The sequence below is a fragment of the Chinchilla lanigera genome, unplaced genomic scaffold, assembly GCF_000276665.1.
Source record: "Chinchilla lanigera isolate Chin_1 unplaced genomic scaffold, ChiLan1.0 scaffold00066, whole genome shotgun sequence".
Taxonomy (NCBI): Eukaryota; Metazoa; Chordata; class Mammalia; order Rodentia; family Chinchillidae; genus Chinchilla; species Chinchilla lanigera.
This window is the reverse complement of record NW_004955467.1, coordinates 177,210-199,053: the sequence shown is the minus strand read 5'-3', so window position 1 is coordinate 199,053 and position 21,844 is coordinate 177,210. Positions and strand designations below refer to the sequence as shown.

At 41.8% G+C, this 21,844-nt stretch overlaps 1 protein-coding gene and 1 pseudogene across 1 annotated transcript in view; both read left to right on the top strand.

Annotated features, from left to right (window-relative positions):
* The window catches only part of LOC102028395 (multidrug and toxin extrusion protein 2-like), a gene marked incomplete in the record, with an annotated part of 62,538 nt that extends 40,694 nt beyond the window's left edge, over window positions 1–21,844 (top strand). The window contains 7 exon segments of the mRNA XM_013522185.1: window positions 2,552–2,660; window positions 3,810–3,885; window positions 9,205–9,274; window positions 10,269–10,401; window positions 19,594–19,688; window positions 20,721–20,775; window positions 20,923–21,844. Of these exon segments, the coding sequence (XP_013377639.1) occupies window positions 2,552–2,660; window positions 3,810–3,885; window positions 9,205–9,274; window positions 10,269–10,401; window positions 19,594–19,688; window positions 20,721–20,775; window positions 20,923–21,155 (771 nt within the window).
* LOC102028069 lies at window positions 7,129–7,647 on the top strand (annotated as a pseudogene).

Sequence of the window (21,844 nt, the reverse complement as noted above, 5' to 3'; positions counted from 1 at the left end):
TAATTTATATATATTTCTCCCCTTTCTGTAAGTTTTTCTATTGTCTCTTTTTAAGTTTCCTGTTAGAGTCTGATCTCCTGCATTAACCTGTTGGATCTCCTAGATTAACCTTATTATGCTTGCTTTTTTTTTTACATTAAAGAAAACTCTTCCTTTTTGCCTTTCCCCCTGGGAAACTGGGTCTTTTTAAATCACTAAATTGCCCAGGTTGGGCTTGAATTTATAACTCCCTGCCTCAGCCTCTCAGAGCGCTGGGATTACAGGTGTGCACCATAACAGGTCTCTCCTTCTCTTATGCTACACTATCTTTAATTATCTGTCAGGATACTAAATCAAACCTTTAAACATTCTTTTCTTACTCTTGAGTCATCTATTTTAATTCCTCTGAAGTCAACTGACCTTTATTTTTATCTTTAGGGGAGATGTGTGCTTCAATTTTCCTCACAGCTCTGGTGATCTTAATCGTCCATCTATACTTATGAATAAATGAATATGTTGATTTATAAAATGAATGGCCAGTGTAATGTTCCTTTCCCCTCATTTGGAGGTCTTTACCCTGCAGATCCTTTTCCAGTGGGAGGGACAGAATAGTGGGGAGCTCCATGCAAAGGTGACATCTGTCCAATGATATCTTCATTTCAGGGTTCACAGGCAAGAAGCACGTAGAGGCCGTGTGGCCACCTTGCCCCATGTCTACCTATCCCCCGACAAAAGCAGGGCTTGATTCTGGGCACTCACACTGCATGGGAGGCCTCAGCCTTTTGCTCTCTGTGTTGGCCCTGCCACATGGGCGTGGAGTGTGAGGGAGGCTCGTCAGGCTGGGTGACATCTCCCTGGGTGGAAGAGGGTCGTGGGAGGAGCAACTCTCCGGGGCTCCCCTGGGAGGCGTGATCTGGCCTCTGTGTGCGTCCTGAGCTGTGGCTTCTCTGCTTCTCCCCCAGTATCATGGCGGTGGAACCTGCCTTTCCTCTTCCATAAGCTGCGCTGCTTTTTCATTCTCAGTGTTGTTAATAAATTTCTTTTCTACTAAGCACCAAAATTTATTTTCTACTAGTGGTGTTTAAGGAGGGAAGAGAATTAGGCATGTTCACTTGTCATTTATTTTGAACTATAGGTCAATCATATGTGCTTTGGGTGCATAAGTCCTATACATTTGTACACGTCAAATACATTGCTTTTCAAGTTCTTTTTCATTTTAAAGAGAAAAAAATAAAAGTAACAATAAAACAGTTTCCAAACAGGTTAGTAGGAGAGTTACAATAATTAATACATTGAGTATTGTTGTCCTCATAGTAGTTATTCAGAGTACAAGCTATAGGCATGATAGCTTGTCCAAACAATATTAGAACAAACCTTTCTTTTCAATGAACTGAGAGAAACTAGCTGTATAGCTATCTTAATTGTCTTATATATAAATATATTTTTCTTTTTAATGTTACAAATTTAATGTATATTTTTGTCAATTCAGCTCAGACTAGTTTTCAAAACAAATTATGAATTTTGAGAGATGTTGAGAGGATACTGCTACTAATCAGAATGAGAAGTTAAGCAAATGTATAAATTATTAAAAGCCAGTACCAAAGCTGTCTTTCTGTACCACCCATATCACCCAGATAACCAAAGGGCAGCATCGTGTTGCAGGGTGAGTGAAGATCAAAGGGTAACTCTGAAGACCGAATGATTATCTATTAAGAAACAGAAAAACTAGGGGCTGCGGATTTAGCTCAGCGGCAAAGCGCCTGCCTGGCAAGCGCAAGGTCCTGAGTTCGGTTCCCGGTACCAGAGAAAAACAACAAAAAAAAAGAAACAGAAAAACTTATAGCTTTAGAATTCTATAATCAATGAATAGAGTTGTAGCATTTGAAGGGTGTGGATTCCAATTGGCTGGATGGTCAGACACACAGCCCGGAGACAACAATGAGGGGTTGTGGAGTCAGAGTCTGTCAACCTTTACTGAGTCCTGCAGTGTACCAGGCTTTGTTCTAAGTGCTTTTTCACCTGATTCCTTTAATTGTTATAAATAATATGTGTATTTATATTAAGTTAAGTCTTATCACCAGGTATGGTGGTGCACGCCTGTAATCCCAGCACTCAGGATGCTGAGGCAGGAGGATCATTGCGAGTTCGAGACCAGCCTGGGCTACAAAGTGAGCTCAGGGCAGCCTGAACTGCATAGCGGGACTTTGTCTCAAAAAGACAAAAAAAAAAAAGTATTATCTTGTTGAATGTAGAAATAGATTGAATTAAGTTATTTGTATGCAGTCAAGGAAGAAGATATTTTGCCCCTAAATCCAGCTTCCTTAAGAGGTTCTGCTCTGGTATGTGGGCAGCAGAGAGCAGTCAGGGAAACTGCTACACTCTTTCACCAGTGAAGAAATGGGATGTCCAGGAGGCTAAGCAGTTTGACTCTGGTCACCCAACTAGAATGTATTAAAATCAGCTCTAGAACCCAGATCACTATTCCTGTCTTAACTTCACATAGGTGCACCCTAGTTCACTAATACTTGAATTTTCAGGATTTTTATTGTGACTTATGATTGTTAATTCCTAGGTGCCCCTTGGCTTTGGTGTGGCTGCCAGTGTTCAAGTGGGCAATGCTTTGGGGGCAGGGGATGCTGAGCAGGCCCGATGCTCCTGTACCACTGTTCTCCTGTGTGCTAGTGAGTATAGCCCTTCCACTCCCCAGTGTCTATATGGAATTTAGTATGACAAGTTAAAATCAACATGTCAGAATTTCTCTAGGAATCTTTATTCCTTATGTTCTAACTCACTGAGTTAAATAAATCTCCTAGGTATAATTTTTTATTATAACGGAACAACTTAATAATGGCTGCGGATATAGCTCAGCGGCACAGCACTTGCTTGTCATGTGCAGAGTCCTGAGTTCAATTCCCAGTACCAAAAAACCAAAAAAAACCATAAAATAATATTATGTTGATACTACTGAAATATTTTCAAAAGCAGTTATTATCATGTACAATCTTATTTTATGATCACAGTCTGAATGCTGGATTCTCTATGTTCCTGGACTGTCACCTCCTCTGGCAGTTCTAATGTCCTGGAATCTGAGCAATGAGAAAAGATTCTGAGGTATTGATGTCTTAGTCTATATGTGCCACTATAATAGAACACCTCATACAGGCAATTTATCAGGAGCAAAAACTTATTTCTCAGAGCCCCAGAGAGTAGGAATTCCACGATGAAGGAGCCAGTAGGATTGGCTTTGAGATGAGAGCTGCTGTGTGCTTCCAGGATGGCAGCTCGATACTGTATTCTCCTGAGCAGAGACAGTGTGTCCTCACATGCAGGAAAGGAAGGGGTGAAAAGGGGACCAGATTCCCCCTGTCTGGCCCTTTTATAAGGGTGCCTGACCTCATCCATGACAGCAGAGTCCGTGTGATTCAGTGACCTTCCTTAGGCCACACCTCCCATGCTGTTACTTTCAAGGTTAAATTTCAACATGAAGTTTGGAGAAGATAAAACCCAAACTATAACAACTGTTGAGGATATTTCCTGTTAACCCTCCCTTAAAAACTATCATAATCATCAGATGCCCTTTTTATAAATAGTAAAAAGAAACACTATTTATATTATAGCTTTTTTTTTTGGTCTTTAGAATTGGGTTTTCACTACATTGCCCAGGCTGGTCTCAAACTTGTGGGCTCATGTGAGTGTGCTGTGTCCACCTTCCAGTAGCTGGGATTACAAGTATTTCTTAAATTACTGATGCAGATCTTTCACGAGAAGTCAGCCCTAGGATTTACCACTGGAGAACTGTGATGTCCTCCTGCTTCTTCCTTGTTTTCCAGGTGTGTGTGCTCTTACAGTGGGAGTTCTGCTCACAGCTTTGAAGGATGTGGTTGCCTACATATTCACCCGGGACAAGTATGCTATCATTGAGAAAAACGTCTGGTTTGGTTTGATGCTTTCATCAATGTATTTTTTTGATTATGAGAAGCAAGTAGCGTTTAAGCTCACCAGAAGACATGCAGTACAGCCAGTAGTCAGAAGCACAGTGCTAAATTTTAAATAGGTTGGAATGAAAAAGCCCATGGAAATCATCTCTGCTGGTCCAGTATCCAGTACAGTTTTGGTCAGATACACAGAAAAGCACATGGCATATCCTCGCCACCAGGGGGCGCCACACAGTCTAGGGTATGCCGACAACATGCTGCCTGGGCAGTATCTGCAAAACTCACTCATCTAATACTAAGCTACATTTTATTGTATTTTCTGAAATAATGTTTGCATAATTTTGAGGTATAATAAAGTGAATTTTCAATAAAAATTCTTCATAGACAGAGGTGTGGCTCAATGGCAGGGTGCTTCTTTATGAAAAAAGCTTCAATAATTTGTACTTCAGGTCCCTCCTCAGAAGAAACTCAGTTTTGTTCTTTTTAGCTTGTGCTCTCCAGCTGCATCTCATCCCACTGGCCTTAGAGCAATGCTTAAACATATTTGCAAAATCTTAGGGCTGTGAGGGAGTCAGAGGGACTAATAGAGATAAGATTTTCCTTTCTACCTTAACAAGAAACTAGAATTTTAAAAAAGCTCGGTATCATTTCTAATTTTTAAAAATTTTTTATTCTCTTTAATGGTTTGATTAATCTTGCATTCCTACATCTGGTAATCTGAGCAACTTCGTTGGAGATAACAATATGTAATGTAACAACCACTGTTAATTCCTATCACTTTGTTCTGAAATCCTGTATCATTTTTATTCTTTTTGCTTTCCTTTGCTTTTGTCTATGTTGTTGTTATTTTGTTATTTTTTATTCTCTTTAAAATGAAAAAATAGATATGTTAAAAATGGTTTTCAGACACTGAACAGTAGGCAGCACAGAATAGTAACTCTTGAGAGAGGAGTAAAATAAAGAGACCCCATCCTTGCCTACCTTACTGGGAGAGTTTCCAGACCAGGAAAGTAGAGCCCTGGCAAAGTCTCCAGCAAAGTCTCTGGTATCCAGCAAAGTAAAAGCCACAATGTCTCGCATACAATTAAAAATTAACAGGCATACAAAGAAGCAAACACCTAAAACTAACAATGAAGAGAAACATCAATCAACTGAAACTGATCCAGAGTTGAAACAGAAGAAACAGTTACTACACACAGAATGTTAGAAAGTTTTTGTAACTGTGACCATATTCTCAGGAGGCAGATGAAGAAAGCATGAGCATGTTAAAGGGAGACCTCAGAGATGGCAAAACCAAATTGAATTTCTGAAGTTGAAAAAAGAAGTCTGTGGTGAAAATATATTGGACAACATTAACAACAGATTAAACATTGTAAAAGAAAAGATTAGTGATCTAAAAGATGTTGCAGTTGGAAATACCCTCCATGAAATGCAGAGAAAAAGACTGAAAAAATAAATACTGTATCAGTAAGCTGTGAGTGAGCTAAAAACCATGTAATCATGTTCCTAAAGCAAAGGAATGTGAAGAGAGACAGAAGACAGTTTGAATAAATAATATCAAAAAATCTAAACAAACTTGGTAGAAACCTTAGGATTAAAGGAATCTAAAAGGCTACTTGATGTAATCACCCATCCGGGATTCCTCCCAAATGACCTTGCCAGATTGTGCGGTTAACACATACTTTCATAAACTCACTGATGGAGAGCTTGCTACCTTCCAACACAGTGCTGATTCTTAGTACGCCTTGCTTATTCAGAGCTGAAATCTTCCTTTCTCTCATAACTTGCCCCAGGGATACCAGCTGTGCTTTTGATCCTGTGCTAGCCTGTCCTTCCCTGAGCGGACAGCCTTACCAGAGATTCCAGGTGATTCTTGTGCTCCACGGGGTCCTCTCCTGCATGGCAGAAACCCGTAATTCCTTCAGCTGTTTTTCATGGAATATGATTTTGGGTCTCGACTATCTTAAAATCACATCAGCCTAGAGATAGTATTCTCAGTCCTAATAGCACCATTTAGGGCAGAGCTGTGTCCATTATACCTCCTTTTACCTGCAGCCTCCAGGGAAATATTGAGCTTTTGGTGGTTTTGTCACCTTAAGACATTTGAGCCCCCTGCCACTGTGCACGGGTCAGCCATGATCCGCCACTCTTCCTTCTCCAGGTGTCCTCCTGAGCCCAAATGCGGAATCCCACATATGGATTTGTTGATTGCTGATTCTTATTTTTTATTCATCTTGACATATTTGGTTCCTAATTATGTTGCTGATAGTGTTTCCTACCTCTTCCAGCTTCTGCATCTGTGCATTTGATACAGACTTTTATACCCGCCCCCAGCCCTTCTTTCCAAGCGTTTGGTTAGTCTGTTGTTTGTACCGTTACCCCTCACCTCAGGCAGCAGCAACTAAAACATTTGCCAACAAAGGTCCCCCACAGATCAGCTTTAGCACAGGGCAGATCTGAATCAAGAGAAGTAAAGACCCGTAGCGATTTCTAGGAAACCACCAGACATTGACCTGACTGGTGAATAGTAGCTGTTGCTTGAGAATGTGGCTTTGAAGGGCCCGTTCTCCCTCCACAAGCTGTAGAACACGTGCTGTTACTGATCGAGGTTACTGCAGAGCTGGGAACAAGGGAAAGATGTCAGGGTCCAAGTTAAAGCACCACAGTTTGCTGTTCGCACCAAGATTTAGGCACTTGTCTTAAATTAGTGCCCCTGGGTCCCTGCAAGCCTGGGTTCTAGAGTTTGGAAAAAATGACTCTGATAATATTTGTCAGTTTTTGACAAGTTTTCCTTTTCCAGTGAAGGGCAGCCCCTTCCCACCGCTGAGTGTGCTTTGCAGCGTCCTGTGAGACCTGGACAGTTTACATACTGCGACATGGTAACCGCGGGAGTCAGATTCTCCTCCTTCCCCTGTCATTGCTGCTCTGGCCTGTTGAGGACTACAGGTCTCCATTCATTTAGTAACCGTGGAGGATTATTATTCTTCTATGTACAGAGGAGGATTTCCATGCTGTTTTTACAAAGACTAGATGACCTAAGAGAGATGTCTTTAATTAAATGCTTTGATGTAGTAAGTTTCTTTTGTTTGTTTGTTTTGAATATTTTGTCTTTTTAAATTCTTTGACAGGCCCTGCTTGGGAAGCCTCTGTGCCAGCCGGCCCCTCAGTTAATCCCTGGTAGATCAAAACACACAACTCTGACTTTTGGAGGATAAGGTCATTATTTCTCCAACCTGGTGCCAGGATGCCACTCAAGAATGTGGCCCACAATCCATTGCGCTCTTCCTTTCCAACTTGGGCCTGGCAGAATGGCTCCCGCAAAGAAGGGTGGCGAGAAGAAGAAGGGCCACTCTGCCATCAATGAGGTAGTGACCCAAGAACACACAATCAGCGTTCACAAGCGCATCCACGGAGTAGGCTTCAAGAAGTGGGCCCCTCGTGCACTTAAGGAGATCTAGAAATTTGCCATGAAGGAGATGGGAACTCCAGATGTCTGCGTTGACACCAGGCTCAACAAAGCTGTCTGGGCCAAAGGAATAAGGAATGTCTCATATCGTATCCATGTACGGTTGTCCAGGAAACATAATGAGGATGAAGATTCACCAAACAAGCTGTCCACTTTGGTAACCTGCATCCCTGTTACCATGTTCAAAAATCTCCAGACAGTAAATGTGGATGAGAACTAACTTTCAATAAAGTTACAAAACTGCCAAAAAAAAAAAAAAAAAAAAAAGAATGTGGGTGGCCATTCCTGCAGCTGTTTGCCATGGGACTGGGAGATGGGCAAATGTAGCTGCTCCCAAACGCACCAACACTTGCCAGTCTCTTCATCAGGATCCCCCTGTCATTGCAAGTTGACTCCAGAATTCATACTAGTTGCTGCTAACGTTTCTTGCCAGCCTAGGGATTGTGTGGCAGAGACTGATGCTCGAGTTCCGTATGCTGCCCTCGTCCACGATGTCGCCAGCACTGAGGCTTTTCGTGCTGACTGGGCACTCATCCTTCCGTAGGGGAAAACTCCGTCCTGGAGTCTTTCGGTTACTATTTTTGCCCTTGGGTGTGGTTAAATGTGGGTAGACCCTTATTTTCTTTTGTTTTGCTTACCACTCTGTAGACTTCAAATCTGAACTATTGAATTTCCCTTTAGCTCCAGGAAATTTGTCATTTTTCTCTTTTAAATTTACTTCTTCTGTGCATTTTTCCTTTCTCTTTAAAATGCTATTCAGATAAGTGATAGAATTTATGGATCAATCTCTTTTGTCTCTCTGTTTTGGTACATGTCTGCAACTTTTATTTTCCAAGTTGAAATTTAGTCTTTGGTCATTTTTTATGTTATTGTTCACATTTTTCATCTCCAATCACTTTTTCCCCAATTGCACCTTTTCCTTAATTGCCTGTTGCTAGCTTATGAATGTCTCTGAGAGTAGCAATTCTAACTTAAACAACTTTCTCTTATGTTCCCTGCATTCTTCCAAGTTCCTTTTGCGTCAGCATACTTATTTTCTTTTGGTTTCCCTTTCTGTGTGTGTGTGTGTGTGTGTGCTGTTGTTGTTGATTTTCCTGAGCATCATGTGAGCGTTGGTTCCTTGATGGTATTTCTGAAAGACCACACTGCTTTGTTGATGAGTAGAGGCGGTGCACACATGAGGTGACTGCAGTCCTGTCAATCTCATCTAAAGAAGTCATACTTCTCTCAGGGTGAGGGCCACTGCGGGCTGTGCCTAAATGAGTGACTGTGTAAACCACAGGCTCCCCTTGAGGGTAATGCGGGGGGAGGAGGAAGTCTTTCCTTTTGGGGAGGGCACTGTGGCCTGTTTCCTGGACTGCATAGGCACTGGCCCCATAGAGCATGTGTTTAGTCATCTCTGTCCCTGCTGTGTCCTCTCCAGAGTCCTAACATCCCTCTGCAGGCATCCCAAGTGGGTCTTCAATAAAGGAAGAGTTCAGAGAATCCATGAAGAGGCAAATGTTTCCCATATGAACACTGGCTTTCAACTCCAGTTTTTAAGAATACTCCCTTACACAGAGGATTCCCTGTACACAGGCTGCAACCTGCTGCTTTTTGGCTCCATTCACTGTATTTGTGCACATATAAACAGAGCTTTAAGAATTGCCCTCTAAAGTGGTAGCCTAGCGATGTCCCCTTTAATCTATGTTCTATATACAGTCGTAATAAAATTTGAATTAGTGAGGTTTTATTACGTACTTTGTTGAAGAGAAGCACACTGTTTGGACTGAATGTCTGGTTGGTGATTCTTAGGTCACTGACAGCTTGCTTTTCCTTCAACAGGAACATCACTTCCCTTGTGAGCCGTGTGATGCCGATTTTTGCTCCCTTTCATCTCTTTGATGCGCTGGCAGTGAGTGTTTGGAGTGATTTTATTCTATCATATATAGTAATGTATGTTTTATGTTTCTAGCTTTTTAAATTAAAAATCAAGTGTCTGATTTCACTTTTGAAAAGAGTGACTTCTTGCTTCAGCAGCTTGAGCATTTGAGGGGAAGATGAAGTACTTAGGAGTAGGTCATCTTAAGGTGGAGGAGACCTGAGTTCTCCACCTCCTCTAACTGTGCCTGGTACCCGAATGCCATGAGTGGAGTCCTGGCTGAGTGGTGAGGTGACCTTCCCTTGAATCCTCCCAGGAAGTCCATGCTACTTTGCATCAACTCTGGCCATTACACGGACTCTGGTTAGATGAGATCTTCTGTGGATGTGTGGGTATTGGAAGACCATCTTCCTATACTCTGGAATCATTCTTGGAGTATCCTTCATTACCTGATTCCTAGGCCTGAATAGTTGTCATGCTTTTTTTTCCCCATGTAATTTCTTCTGCTTTCTCCATAACAACCTGAAGATATGGTTCCCATGGTTGGACAGATGGTGGTAAGCAGTGTGGAAAAGAAGTGCATAATTGCATTAGTATTTTTCAGCCATAATTTCAGGCTGATTTCTGCTGAGATACTATTAACGTAACCTCTGTTCTTTGCAGGGAGTGGTTACCAGGAGTTGAACTCAGAACCTCACACTTGCCAGGCAGGCGCTTTACCACTGAGCTAAATCCCTGGTCCTGTAACCTCTACTTTTAAAAAATAATGTGCTTTTAGAAAATACTTTTAGTCAAGATAAATAATCAGAGATTTAAGTAGTGTTACTTGATAATTTTCTGATGAAAGCTGTTGTAGTTTTATTGTTATTAACATAACTTTAGAAGAAAAATGTTTTCCTTTATCTCTTACACAGTGTGCTCTGTCTGTTTGACTCTACCCAAACTTGTGAGATGCTAATGTGGTATTCAGTCTGATGTGACGAGAGTGGTGTGGCTGCAGTGTTGCTGTTGGGCTTTCTCTCCTTAGGGCGCCTGCGGCGGAGTACTGAGAGGTACTGGAAAGCAAAAGATTGGTGCTCTCCTGAATGCCATTGGTTACTATGTGCTCGGCTTTCCCATTGGAGTGTCTCTGATGTTTGCTGCTAAGCTTGGGATAATAGGTATGTGTTTAATTCCTCAGTGACTCACCGCAAATCTCATTTGTCATATTAAGATAAAGTCCTTGAGATATAAAGCAATTGAGCGGACAGTTATTCTGTGTGCAATAAGAGAAAATATTTTCTCTCCCAATATTTATTCAATGCCCTCTTGTACAAGAACACCGGGAGTGCAATATTGAATAAAACAAACATGCTTCTGCTCTTGGGATTCAATAATTATACAACTAGTCAATTTTACCAGTGGGTTAAGCACTACAAAGAGAACAGGCTGCACTGAGGTCTGTGATGAGGTGTGGGGAACATCTGAGCTCCACTGGCTTGTGAGAGCAGCTCTCTATGTCATGTATTAGCTCAGGCCTGAGACACAGGCATAAGCAGCATCTACTGAAAAGACTATTCTCCCCCTGCTGAGTGGTCTTGGAAACCTTGGTGGGAATCAGTGGACCAGAGACATAGGACTTGTTGCAGAGCCAGTACTGAACCTGATGGAAAATACTGTGCACCAAGGAGTTGGAAGGCAGCTTATTAGACTGGTGGGCTGATGGGGGTCGCTCCCAAAGCATCAACCCAGAGGCGACTTTGGGCTTAGTTTTTGTAGGTTTGCAAGCAGGAAGTACAAAGGCTTAAAAACATGGTGAGTTTTTATTGGGTCCCTCAATCATCTCTTATTGGGTAGAAAGTCCTTGAAATAAGTGAGTAATAGTTTTGGTCATCTCTTGGTGTTGAGCAGAAAGTCCTTGAAATAAGTTAGCAAACAGGGTGTGTTTGGGGGCTAGAAAGTACAGGCTATGCAACTGGGTGCAGTCAGACAGAGTGGGGTCAGGTTATCTCTGCTTCAGTCAGTCAGGGCTGAGTGAGTCTAACAGATGAGCTATGCAGTGGGCTGCATGATCTCATTTTGTCCTAATGTGGTGTCTGACTATTAGTTGATTTTTAAATTTTTAAAAATGTCTACTACAGACTTATTTGTAGACTCTCATACTTATCCCATTGGTCTCTATGTCTGTCCTTTTGCCAGTACTATACTGCTTTGATTCCCATAGCTTTGTAGTTAAATTCTGAAATCAGGAAATGTAAATCATCCAACTTTGTTCTTTTTCTATTTTGTTTTGACTATTTGGGGCTCTGTGATGGTTGATACATTGTGTCAACTTGAGAAGTTTAGAAGTTTAACTAAGCAACTCAGCAGGAGGCCAGGGTCCTCACTTTGTAACATCCTCATCCTGTGTAAGAGGAAGGCAGGGAGATGGTGTGAGTGCTACATCCACTATATCAGTCAGGGTTTACTAGAGAAACAGATATAACACAAGATATAGAAATGTGCAAGAAAGTACAAGTTTGGCTCACAATGGTCAGCCACAGAGTTGGATGAGGAAGCGTGCAGAGGGTGCTGGTGATTGAAGAGCCCAGCTGTGGGCCTGGAGCTCACTGCAGTGTCCATGTCCATGCAAGTCCGTATCAGGAGGCTAATGGGTCTGCGACAGAATGCTGAATAATCTACGACAAAGGCTGGAGAACCTACACCAGAAGGCTGAAGAGTCCCTGGAGGAAGCCGAACAGTCTGCACGAGAGGCCAGGAGATGACCAAGCCAAAGGAGAAGACTGCAGCTCCTCTGAAGAACCCGGGGCCAGTCCCTTCTCAGTTCCCTTTTTTAAATGCAGCCTACACTCCCCCCCCCCCTGCGCTGGGACCATGAGGGTGGGGTGGGGGTGGTCCTCTACATTCACACCCTCTGCATGCCTTCCTCTTGCACAGGCTCAGGATGTTTACAAAGTAAGGACCCTGCCTCCCTGCTGAGTCACATAGTTAACCTTCTAAATGCAAATTGACACAATGAACAACATCCCAGAAGGCTAAGGGCATGTCCTTTTCACCTCAAGATGCAGAACTGCTGAGTCACTTAGCCAAACCAAGTTGACTAGACTCCCCAAGTTGGCACAATGTATCCACCATATCACCCACCCTGGGGGATGGGGGTGGCCCGTTCACAATATAAAAGGAGGAAAAGAGGCTTGCTCTTCCCCCTTTTGTTCTTGCTGCTTTTGCTGTCTTCTGCCACTTTGAAGTGTTGCCCCGTGCCCTCCACCCTGCCTTGGTGCCAGGTGCTTGTGGACTGAAACATCCACAATCTGGGGCTGGGGATTTAGCTCAGCGGCAAAAGCGCTTGCCTGGCAAGCGCAAGGTCGTGAGTTCGGTTCCTGGTACCAGAGAAAAAACAAAAAAAATAAATTAAAAAAAAAGAAAACATGAAACATCCACAATCTGTGAGCTAATAATTAAACCTTTTCTTCCTTAATTTTGGGCATCAGGTATTTTGTTCCTGCAAGGAGAGAAAAGCAACCAAGACAGAATTTGCTACTGGGAATGGGGCCATTGCTGTGACTGTACCTGACCACGTGGTTCAAGAGCCTTTGGGAATGGCTTGTGGGAAGAACTTGGAAAGATTTAGAGATGCCGCCTGAAACAGTACAGCTGGAACACCTTAGGCTCTTCTGTATGGGAGATTCTGGTCAGAGCTCAGAAGACCAGAAGGCTGAGAAAAAGCCTGCTGGTAAAGGCCAGGCTTAGGGGGTTTCTGCCGGGAAGGACTGCAATGGGTGCTGGTCTCCAGATGATGTGTGTATTATGGCTTGGCAGAAAGTTTGTCTGCGTTTTGCTCCTCCTGTCCAGAGACTTTGCCTGAGACTGAGATTAAAGGTGGTGGACTAACTAATCTGGCAGAAGAAATTTCAAGGCAGTCAAATGAGGCAATGGCGTGGCTATTGTTGGGGGGCTTTTAGCCAGATTTATATTGAGAATCAAGAGGGAAGAGCCTAGCAGAATGATTTAAAATGTTATGCGTTTGGCCAGAAGGGAAGCTCCAGTAAAGCTGTGGACTGTAAAGACAGAGCTGAGGAGATCTCCACTGCTGAGAAGGAACAGGAAAATATAAAAGATGGCCTGAGGGCATCAGTAGGAGCAGCGAGTTTCTACCCTTTGCACCCTCAAACCTGCAAAAGTGAAAGACTTTGCTTTGGGGGGGAAAGCCACAAAGTACCATGTTCCAGAATGGAACATGGAAAATTCCTTCCTCAGAATTGGATTCAGAGTGCCCAGCAATATAGGCACTTGACTGCTATAGCCAAGAGAGAGGAAAGCCTGGCTACTGCTCCAGCTGGCAGCAGACCTTGGCATTATCCACGTGGTGCTGGTTTTAGGTGCATGCAGAATGCAAGAGTTCTGAGGTGAAAAAGGCTCCCACCTTGATTTCAGAAGGCCTGGGAGGCCAGGCAGTGTGCCCCTGAGAGGGCACACTGAGAAGGGAGAAACTGTGAGAAGCCAAAGGTGCAGTGGAGACCCCAGAAGTTTGGAGAAGCCAGGAACATGGGTTGTCTAAGGAAAGCTGCAAGGAGGGAGCAAAGTGGAAGAGAAGCTGTGGGAGCTATAACCAGTAGAAGTGTCATAGGGGTAGAGCCATCCAAGCCTTTTGGAGCTCACAGTTTGCCACAGATTGCTTCAGATGCTGGACATGGAACTACAGGACTTTATGTTTGCCCTGCTGGGTTTTGGACTTGCTTGGGTCCCTTTCCTTTGTGTTTCCATTTGTAGCTTTTGGAATGAAAATGTGTATTTTGTGTGTTGAATGTTGGAAGTGTCTATCCTTTCATTTGTATAGGGGCCTGCATCTTAGAGTTGGCCTTACATCTAGGAGGAGACTTGGGATTTGGACTCTTCAGCAATACTGAAACTGTTAGGACTTTGGCAACTCTTGGAGATGGACTAAATGTTCTTTTGCATAAAGGGATGTGCATGAGTCTTTCAGGGTTGCGGGGCAGAATGTTATGGTTCTAATGTAATATAATATTGATAGACCCAATACTGGTTCTTAAGGATTATTAAACCTGTGTTACAATGTTCATGTTGTGAAATGAGAAGAATACACATGCCTTTGCATCTGGAAACTGGTTTAAAGAAATATGTCTGGTTGCCAAGTTGACAAGGGATGAATTGTAATGGCTGTTACATTGTGTCAACTTGAGAAGTTTAACTAAGTGACTCAGCAGGGAGCCAGGGTCCATCCTTTGTGAATATCCTCATCCTGTGCAAGAGGAGGGCATGGAAATGGTGTGAGTGGTACACCCACCTTGGGGGGGTGGGATACCCTGCTTATAATATAAGGGAGGAAAAGAGGCTTTTTCTCCCCACTTTTGCTCTTGTTCCTTTTGCTGCCTTGTACTGTCTTCTGCTGCCTTGAAGTGTTGCTCCTGTGCCATGTGCCACCCTGCCTTGGAGCCAGCTGATTACAGACTTAAACCTCTACAAACTGTGCGCTAAATAAACATTTCCTTCCTTAATTTTGGGCATCGGGTATTTTATCTCTGTAACCAAGACAGGCTCCTTATAATTCCATACGAATTTGAGGATCAGCTTTTCTATTTTGGTATGAAAGACTATTAGAATTTTGATCTGGATTACAATAAATCTGTAGATTATTTTGGAAAGTGCTGCCATCTTAACAGTATTAAGCTGCCATCTATGAACATGGGATACATTTCCATTTATTTGTGTTTTAATTTCTTAGAATAGTGTTTTTCAATTTTCAACATACAACTTTTACTTCTTTGGTCAATAGCATCTAAAAGAATAAAAAGCTAGAATTCTTTTCTTAATTTTCTTTACAGATTGGTCATTTCTGGTCATGTGATCTGCAAAAAGAGATGGTTCTACTCCTTCCAAGTTTTTTTCCTTACCTTTTCTTGCCTTATTGTTCTAGCAAGGACTTCTGCATTAGGATTTTAATGATTTTTCTATATCCTTCAGTATTTCATTTCCAGTGTAAAATAATATGATAGTTAAATTTACAGGATATGAGATAATATTCATAAAAAGCTTTTGTCAAAACTGTGTTAGGCTCTTTATGCACATTATGCCATTTAAATTTTTGACAACTGTGTAGCCAGGCATGGTGGTACATGCCTGTAGTCGAAGCATAGGAGGCTGAGGCAGGAGGATTGCTGTGAGTTTAAGGCCAGAAAAAAATAAATTTATGACAACTGCATAAGATAGAATATCTCATTAGCTTGTTTTATTGTGTGAAAAATTTAAAACCTGACAAGGTTAAGTAACTGTTCCAAGTCCCTCAGTTATGAAGGGGTGAGGCAGGATCGGAATCCAGGTAGTGTGAGTCCAGAACCACACTTGTTGGTGCTGTGTGTTGTCCCTCTCATCTGGGTTTCATGATTCCCTCATTCATTCAGTGAACATTCATGGAGTGCCAGTGTATGTCAAGCCCTGTGCTCTCCCTGTCTCTTGGAGTTCACACTCCCTGCCCTTAGTTTACTGCCCTCTCTTGTTCTTTGGCATTCTTCCAAGTCTCTGCTCTTGGAATGTTGGTTTACCAGGATGGTGGTAGTGCTTCTGGCCCTGTGTTCTGCATACTTCTCAGAAGTCTTGGCTTTGCTCCTAGATGTTCATATTGCAGGCCTTCGTCAGTGGCCTGACCTCATGCCTGCATTCCACATAGTATTTCAGCTGCCCCAGGCCTTCCTGGCTGCCCTAGCAATGTCTCCATCACCTGGCCTCCTTGTTGGCTCCTTTCTGTTTGACACTAATTCCGGAACTCAGCCCCAATCTCGCTACCAAGTCAGGCCAGTTGTGCTGCTATGATATCTTTCATGTCCGTGAAGGGATCGAAAGGAAGAGCTGAGAGTTTACAGCAGCTGTGACAATGGAGTTTGTCTTAGCACTTATTATATCCAGTAAACACTGCTTCTAACTCAACCACCTATTACCCTCCTTAGGGGTTAACCCTTGGCATCTGTTTTCCTCCAGGGGGAGAAAGCAGAGGTGTACAGCTCCAGTTGTTCACATCTATTTCATCCCTCCTCAAGGAAACTATTCTCAAGTTTCATCTCAGGGTGGTACCACTGTGTCTCTGTAGAGAATAAATGTGGTCTTGGGAGGGGGAGGGAAGGAAGGCAAAGGGGAGGAAGAAAGAGTCAGGATGTGTTATGTATGTGCACTCACCTCCCCACGATGACTGTAATCACTGTGTGCTCTCAACATGAACTAAGATAAATAAAAATAAAAAACACAGTCTTGCCAAAGACTCAGGAGTTGACTCAGAAATCCACCTGCCAGTCCATCCGGCACCTGGAGCCGTCTGTGTTTGCATGAAGCAGATGTTTCTCTGACACAGCTTTCATGCTCCAGTATCAGGTGAACATTTTGGAAAAGCTTGCTTCTGTTGAGTCATGTTTTATCAATTTTGGGCAATAATCCTATAGGAAAAAAAAGAAAACTATGTGGGGGTGTGTGAGAAAACCAAATTCTGAAATAATTTGGCCATGTAATATAACAATGAAAAAATTGTATTTAAAAATTTATCATTCGTTTGCATTGCTAGTCCTAGCTGATGAAATTCCAGGAGCTTTTAATGACTTAAAGCTGCATCTACCTGAAAATGCTATTAAATTTACTGTCTTAAAAATAATTATGTACACAGATGAGTAAGAAGAGAGTTACCAAACAGTGTTGCTGTTAAGTCACCAATAATTTTCCTACCAAATTTATAATCCTTACTGTATATCAGTACATGCAGAATGTATTTCTGTATACCTAAAACAACATCGGCTCGTAGCACAGAAGATGGGAATTTAATTTAATTTATGTCACACAAATGAAATAGTTGTCACTTCTTTATTGTGTGATCAATACTTTCTCAGAATTTGATTTCTCCCCTTTCCTATGACCTTTTTCATCATGGGAGTAGTGGTTTTAAGTATTTTTGGCTTTCTGGATTTCAACATTCGAGCAGAAGCTAAACAGATACTGCTGCCTTCCCAGCCTCCAAAACCATGAACCACAATAAACTTTTTGTCCTTTATAAATTACCCAGCTTCTGGTATTTTCTTACAGCAAGAGGAAAGAAAGAGACTAAAATACCTCTTTCACCATGAAACTAAGAATTGTTTGTATAGATGAAGGCTATTAATAATTATAGCTCTTACAATTATGAATCCCTCCTTATTTATAGTAGTTTTGAGTAGATAACTGTGAGTTTTTCAGGTACACAATTATATTATTTGCAAAACTCAATTGTATATTTTTCCTTTTCAGCCTGCATACCACCAATTTCTTTTTCTTGCGCAGTGCCTCTAGTGGTGTAACGAGTTGTGGTGGTGGTGGAACGTTGCATCATGACTTCCATGCTAACACTCCCAGTGTTTATTAAATGATGGTTGAATTTGGGGCTGAAATAAGTACATATCTGTTTTTGTTTTTATTTTAATCATGTTCAAGAAGTGTCTATGGAATCTATTTAATGTTTCCAACAAAAATGGTTCTGAATTTTGTCAGGTGTTCTTTTGGTGCCCTTAGAAATGATCTAATCACCTTTACCCTTAGATCTAATGGAAAGATAAATGACATTAATTAGTTTCCTTGTACTCAGCTATCTTGATTATATGTTGTTCCTTTATTGGGCAGCTAGATTCCTTTTGTTAATATTTTATTATTAAAGAATTTTATAGGTAGGACTGATCTGCAGGGCTTTGTATTTGTCTGTTTTTGTGGTATTGAGGATTGAATCCAGGGCCTTCACGCTGAGCTACATCCTTAGCCTTTTTATTTTGAGAGAGGGTCTTGCTAAGTTGCTCCACTGGGCTTGAACATGTGATCCTCCTGTCTCAGCCTCCCAGAGTGCTAGGATTACAGACATCTGTCATGGGCTCACTTTGATGTACAGTTTTATTTTTTGTATGTGTTTGTCAGGTTTTGCTATTAATGTTGTATTCATGTGTTAGTCACTTTCCTTGTCCCTGGGACAAAATACTCAGCACTCACAACTTAAAAGAGGAGAGGTATATTTTGGTCCACATTTTTAAAGAGGCTTCAGTCCACAGTCATTTGGCTTCAGGGCCAAAGTGGCACGAGCCGAGGGCCTGCCATGGAGGAGAGCTGTTCACGGCAGCTCTTTCAGGAAGCAGAGAGCAGAAGGAGGAGTCGTGGGAGGGAGGTGCACGCTGCTGCCTCAGGTGCCAGTGACCGCCTGCTTCAGACTTAGTGCTCCTGTGATTCACTCACCTCCAGAAGCCCCATCTCTGAGTACACGAGGCTACCGGGGACCCCTAGACATGAAACATAACAACTCACCTCATAAAGTCAGTTTGAAATCTTTCTTTCTTGTATGCCTTGGGACAACTTAAGTAGTGTAAGAATCATCTGTTTTTATAAAGGTTTGGTGTGGGGCTGGGGATTTAGCTCAGCGGCAAAGTGCCTGCCTGACAAGCACAAGGTCGTGAGTTCAATTCCTGGTACTGGGGGAAAAAAAAAAAAAAGAATGGATAAAGGTTTGGTGAAACTCTTCCATGAAACCCTCATGACCCTACCGGTATTCTGAAGCTCAGTGGTAGGGTACATGCCTATCATACAGGAGGCCCTGGATTTGATACCCAGCATTGAAAAAGAATTCTTGTGGGAGAACTGAATGAATGCTCTAATATATATTGAGAAAATTCTTTTTGCTCTGTATCTAGTCAAATTTTTTACCATTTATTGTTTCCCCATTCCTTTATGAAACTCAGATTTCAGCTGGTAGCCAAGCTTTATTTTATCCAAACAGAAGCAGAGGCTCAGTCTCTTGTCTTCTTGGAAATACCGCCGTTTGGTGGCATAATGAGTAATTGTCTTCACTATCCTCCCTCATTTTAGTGGTGGGTATAGGCTGGGGCCATGGAGTGTTTGGTGAATTTCAAACTGGAATACATCATTCTATTTGGGAACAGAACTGGCAAATTGTCACACTGCCTCTCTACGAGAAACTATGGCTGACACTGGGGAAATACCATTTAACTATAGCAATATCCCTGTTCTTAGTGAGCTTCTGTGGTTTTACATTTCATCTTTACTTTAAAAAAAAAAAAAAAAAGCAAAGAACTGTTCACCCTTTAGACTCTAAGGTCCTGTCTTCTTTATCCAGTAATGAGTTGATTGCTATTGTACATAGTAGGTGCTGTATTTGTGTATAATCCCTGTAAATCAGTGATTGATTTGTGTGTAATCCCTGATCCATGCTGACCTAAAATTTTTGGAAGGGAAGTTAATTTAACTGGTTTGCTCCACAAATTATGGATTATTAGGGAAGAATTTTAATGGCCAAGGGAACAGAGGTGAAGAAAATCTAAACTCTGATACTCTTGTTTTACCCACAGGCCTCTGGTCTGGATTGACAGTTTGTGTCTTCTTTCAAGCCCTTTTCTATTTGCTGTGCATCCTGAGAACAAACTGGAATGGAGCTGCAGAGCAGGTAACGGTGTATGTGCTGATTTTAGAATGTGGCTCTACTTGATCCCATGCCACAGTAAGGAACCGTTAAGGTCAGAACAATACAATGCCCCTGCCACCAGCACTCACAGTGGACCATGAAGTGCGTCTGATATGCTAGGCAGTTGGATGGAGATGTACAAAAGTCTCATTTCAGCACGTTTCCTTGTTATCCAGAACTGATTTAGTATCTGTTTACCAGAGATCCAATCTTTTTAAAAAGTTCACTTACACATATTTTCCTGTTTGATACAGTAAACTTGGAAAAATTGTTTCTTGTTTATAGTGATTATCTCTTTTTTAGGTTTATTTAAAAAATATTTTTGTCCGTTCTTTACTAAAATGCAGTATGTTAAGTATCTGTGGTCTCTGGGCAGTACTTTGGGGGCAGAATATATGGGTAGAGAGCAAGATCCTGACCCCCGTGAACATCTCTGGACTGAACTGTGAACTTGATTTGTGGAGACGTGAGATGAGATGGAAGGATGGTTGCCTTAGGTGAGGGGTTCTTAACAAGGGGACACCCAGATGAGTTTAGGGGTATCAGCTCTTTCCGTCCAAGCTTTAACCTCTCTTCAGATTTCAAATCCATTTGAATTTGCCTAGTAGCAGTGTATTATATCTTTCTTAAATTCAGTTTGCTTTATTGAGAGAATAGAGCGTACAGGGCATTCAGGTTGATCATAAAGTGACCTGTAGTTGATGACACCACTGACGTTTAGGTTTTATTCCATTTACCCGTGTTTCAGAACACCAAGGGGCACAGGTACGAAGAATATGTCAACCCTGCCACTATGGCCATAGGGAGCTTTTATGAGCCAAGCCTCAGCGGGGGAGACCACTAGCTTTGGTGCTTTGCTCGTGTGGGATGGCTTCTTTAGAAATGTGAAAGGTTGTGCTGAATATTATAACCCTTCAAGAGTAGCTTTAGCAGTAGCTATACATTGAAATTTAAAGAAAAATTATTATTTTGGCTTGACTTATGCCTCATTTCCTCATGTGACCTTGCTTTTAGGCACAGATTCGAGCTGGGCTAAAAGGCAGTAAAGACCCCACGCTGACCCCAACAGGTACCGAAAGGCGTGCTTTTCTGTACTCTAACATAATGCGGCCGGAGTTTCATGGTCATTTTTTATAATATATTCTCATGTAAATTTCAGTAATATAATTTTACTTGACTCAGTCCTAGTAAGTGCCTCACTGTTTTCTTCAAACAGATCAACTGAACCTGGAAAGAGAAGTAACTGATGGCGTGATTTTACCTGATATTATCAGACCGGAGAGTCAGACTGCTCAACTGATGGCACTGGAAGAAAATCAGTATGTGCTTCCTACCATTGGAGAGATCTTGACAGGGAGACAGTTGATTTTCTATCGTGGAACAGCATTAGCTCTTGCTATTGCTAGCCTTGTGGCGGGAATTTTAGTAAGAGTTTTTCACTGGCCATAAGTAAAATAGAAAAAGCATCGCCAGTCTATAAATTCGAAGTGATAACTTTATGCTGTATATGAGGTAGGAAACATGGTCTTGTTATTTGGATGGTGTTTTCACTGTCAACTGTGGGAGGAGAGGATATCAGTGATGTTTCCTTAGTTATTCTGAGAAATTGCCCACTGTATTAGAGATAAAGAAAGAGCTGTGCTTTTGGCAGGGGTGGTGGGGAGCGTTACACCCAGGTCCTTGTGAGTGCTAAGCGTGTGCTTTCTACGCCTGCACTCTCAGCCCCAAGGGGCTATAATTTTAAGTATACTTTTCTTTCTTAACTTTATCATGCTTTCTAAATATATACATTTGATATTCCCTACTGTAAATGTTCTTTACTCTTTCTCATATTGAATATTTTTCCCCTTTCAGGTTTATTGTTTAATGCCATGTAAAATATTATTACTTGTTTATATTTCTCTTTTAATATACTTTGTCTTGGCAGGGAGTATATATTAAGTGCCTATTAAGTCTTACGTAATATAAGCTTTTATTAAAACGAGCATTTTAAAATTTTAAATGTATGCTGACAGTATTGGAGACTGTCAATGTAAAAAAGATCACTTACATTTCTTGTTTTATAACAAACTTTTGTGTCAACTTTTATATGTAATTGGAAAATAAATCTGTGTTCCCTGGCTACTCAGTTCCCACAA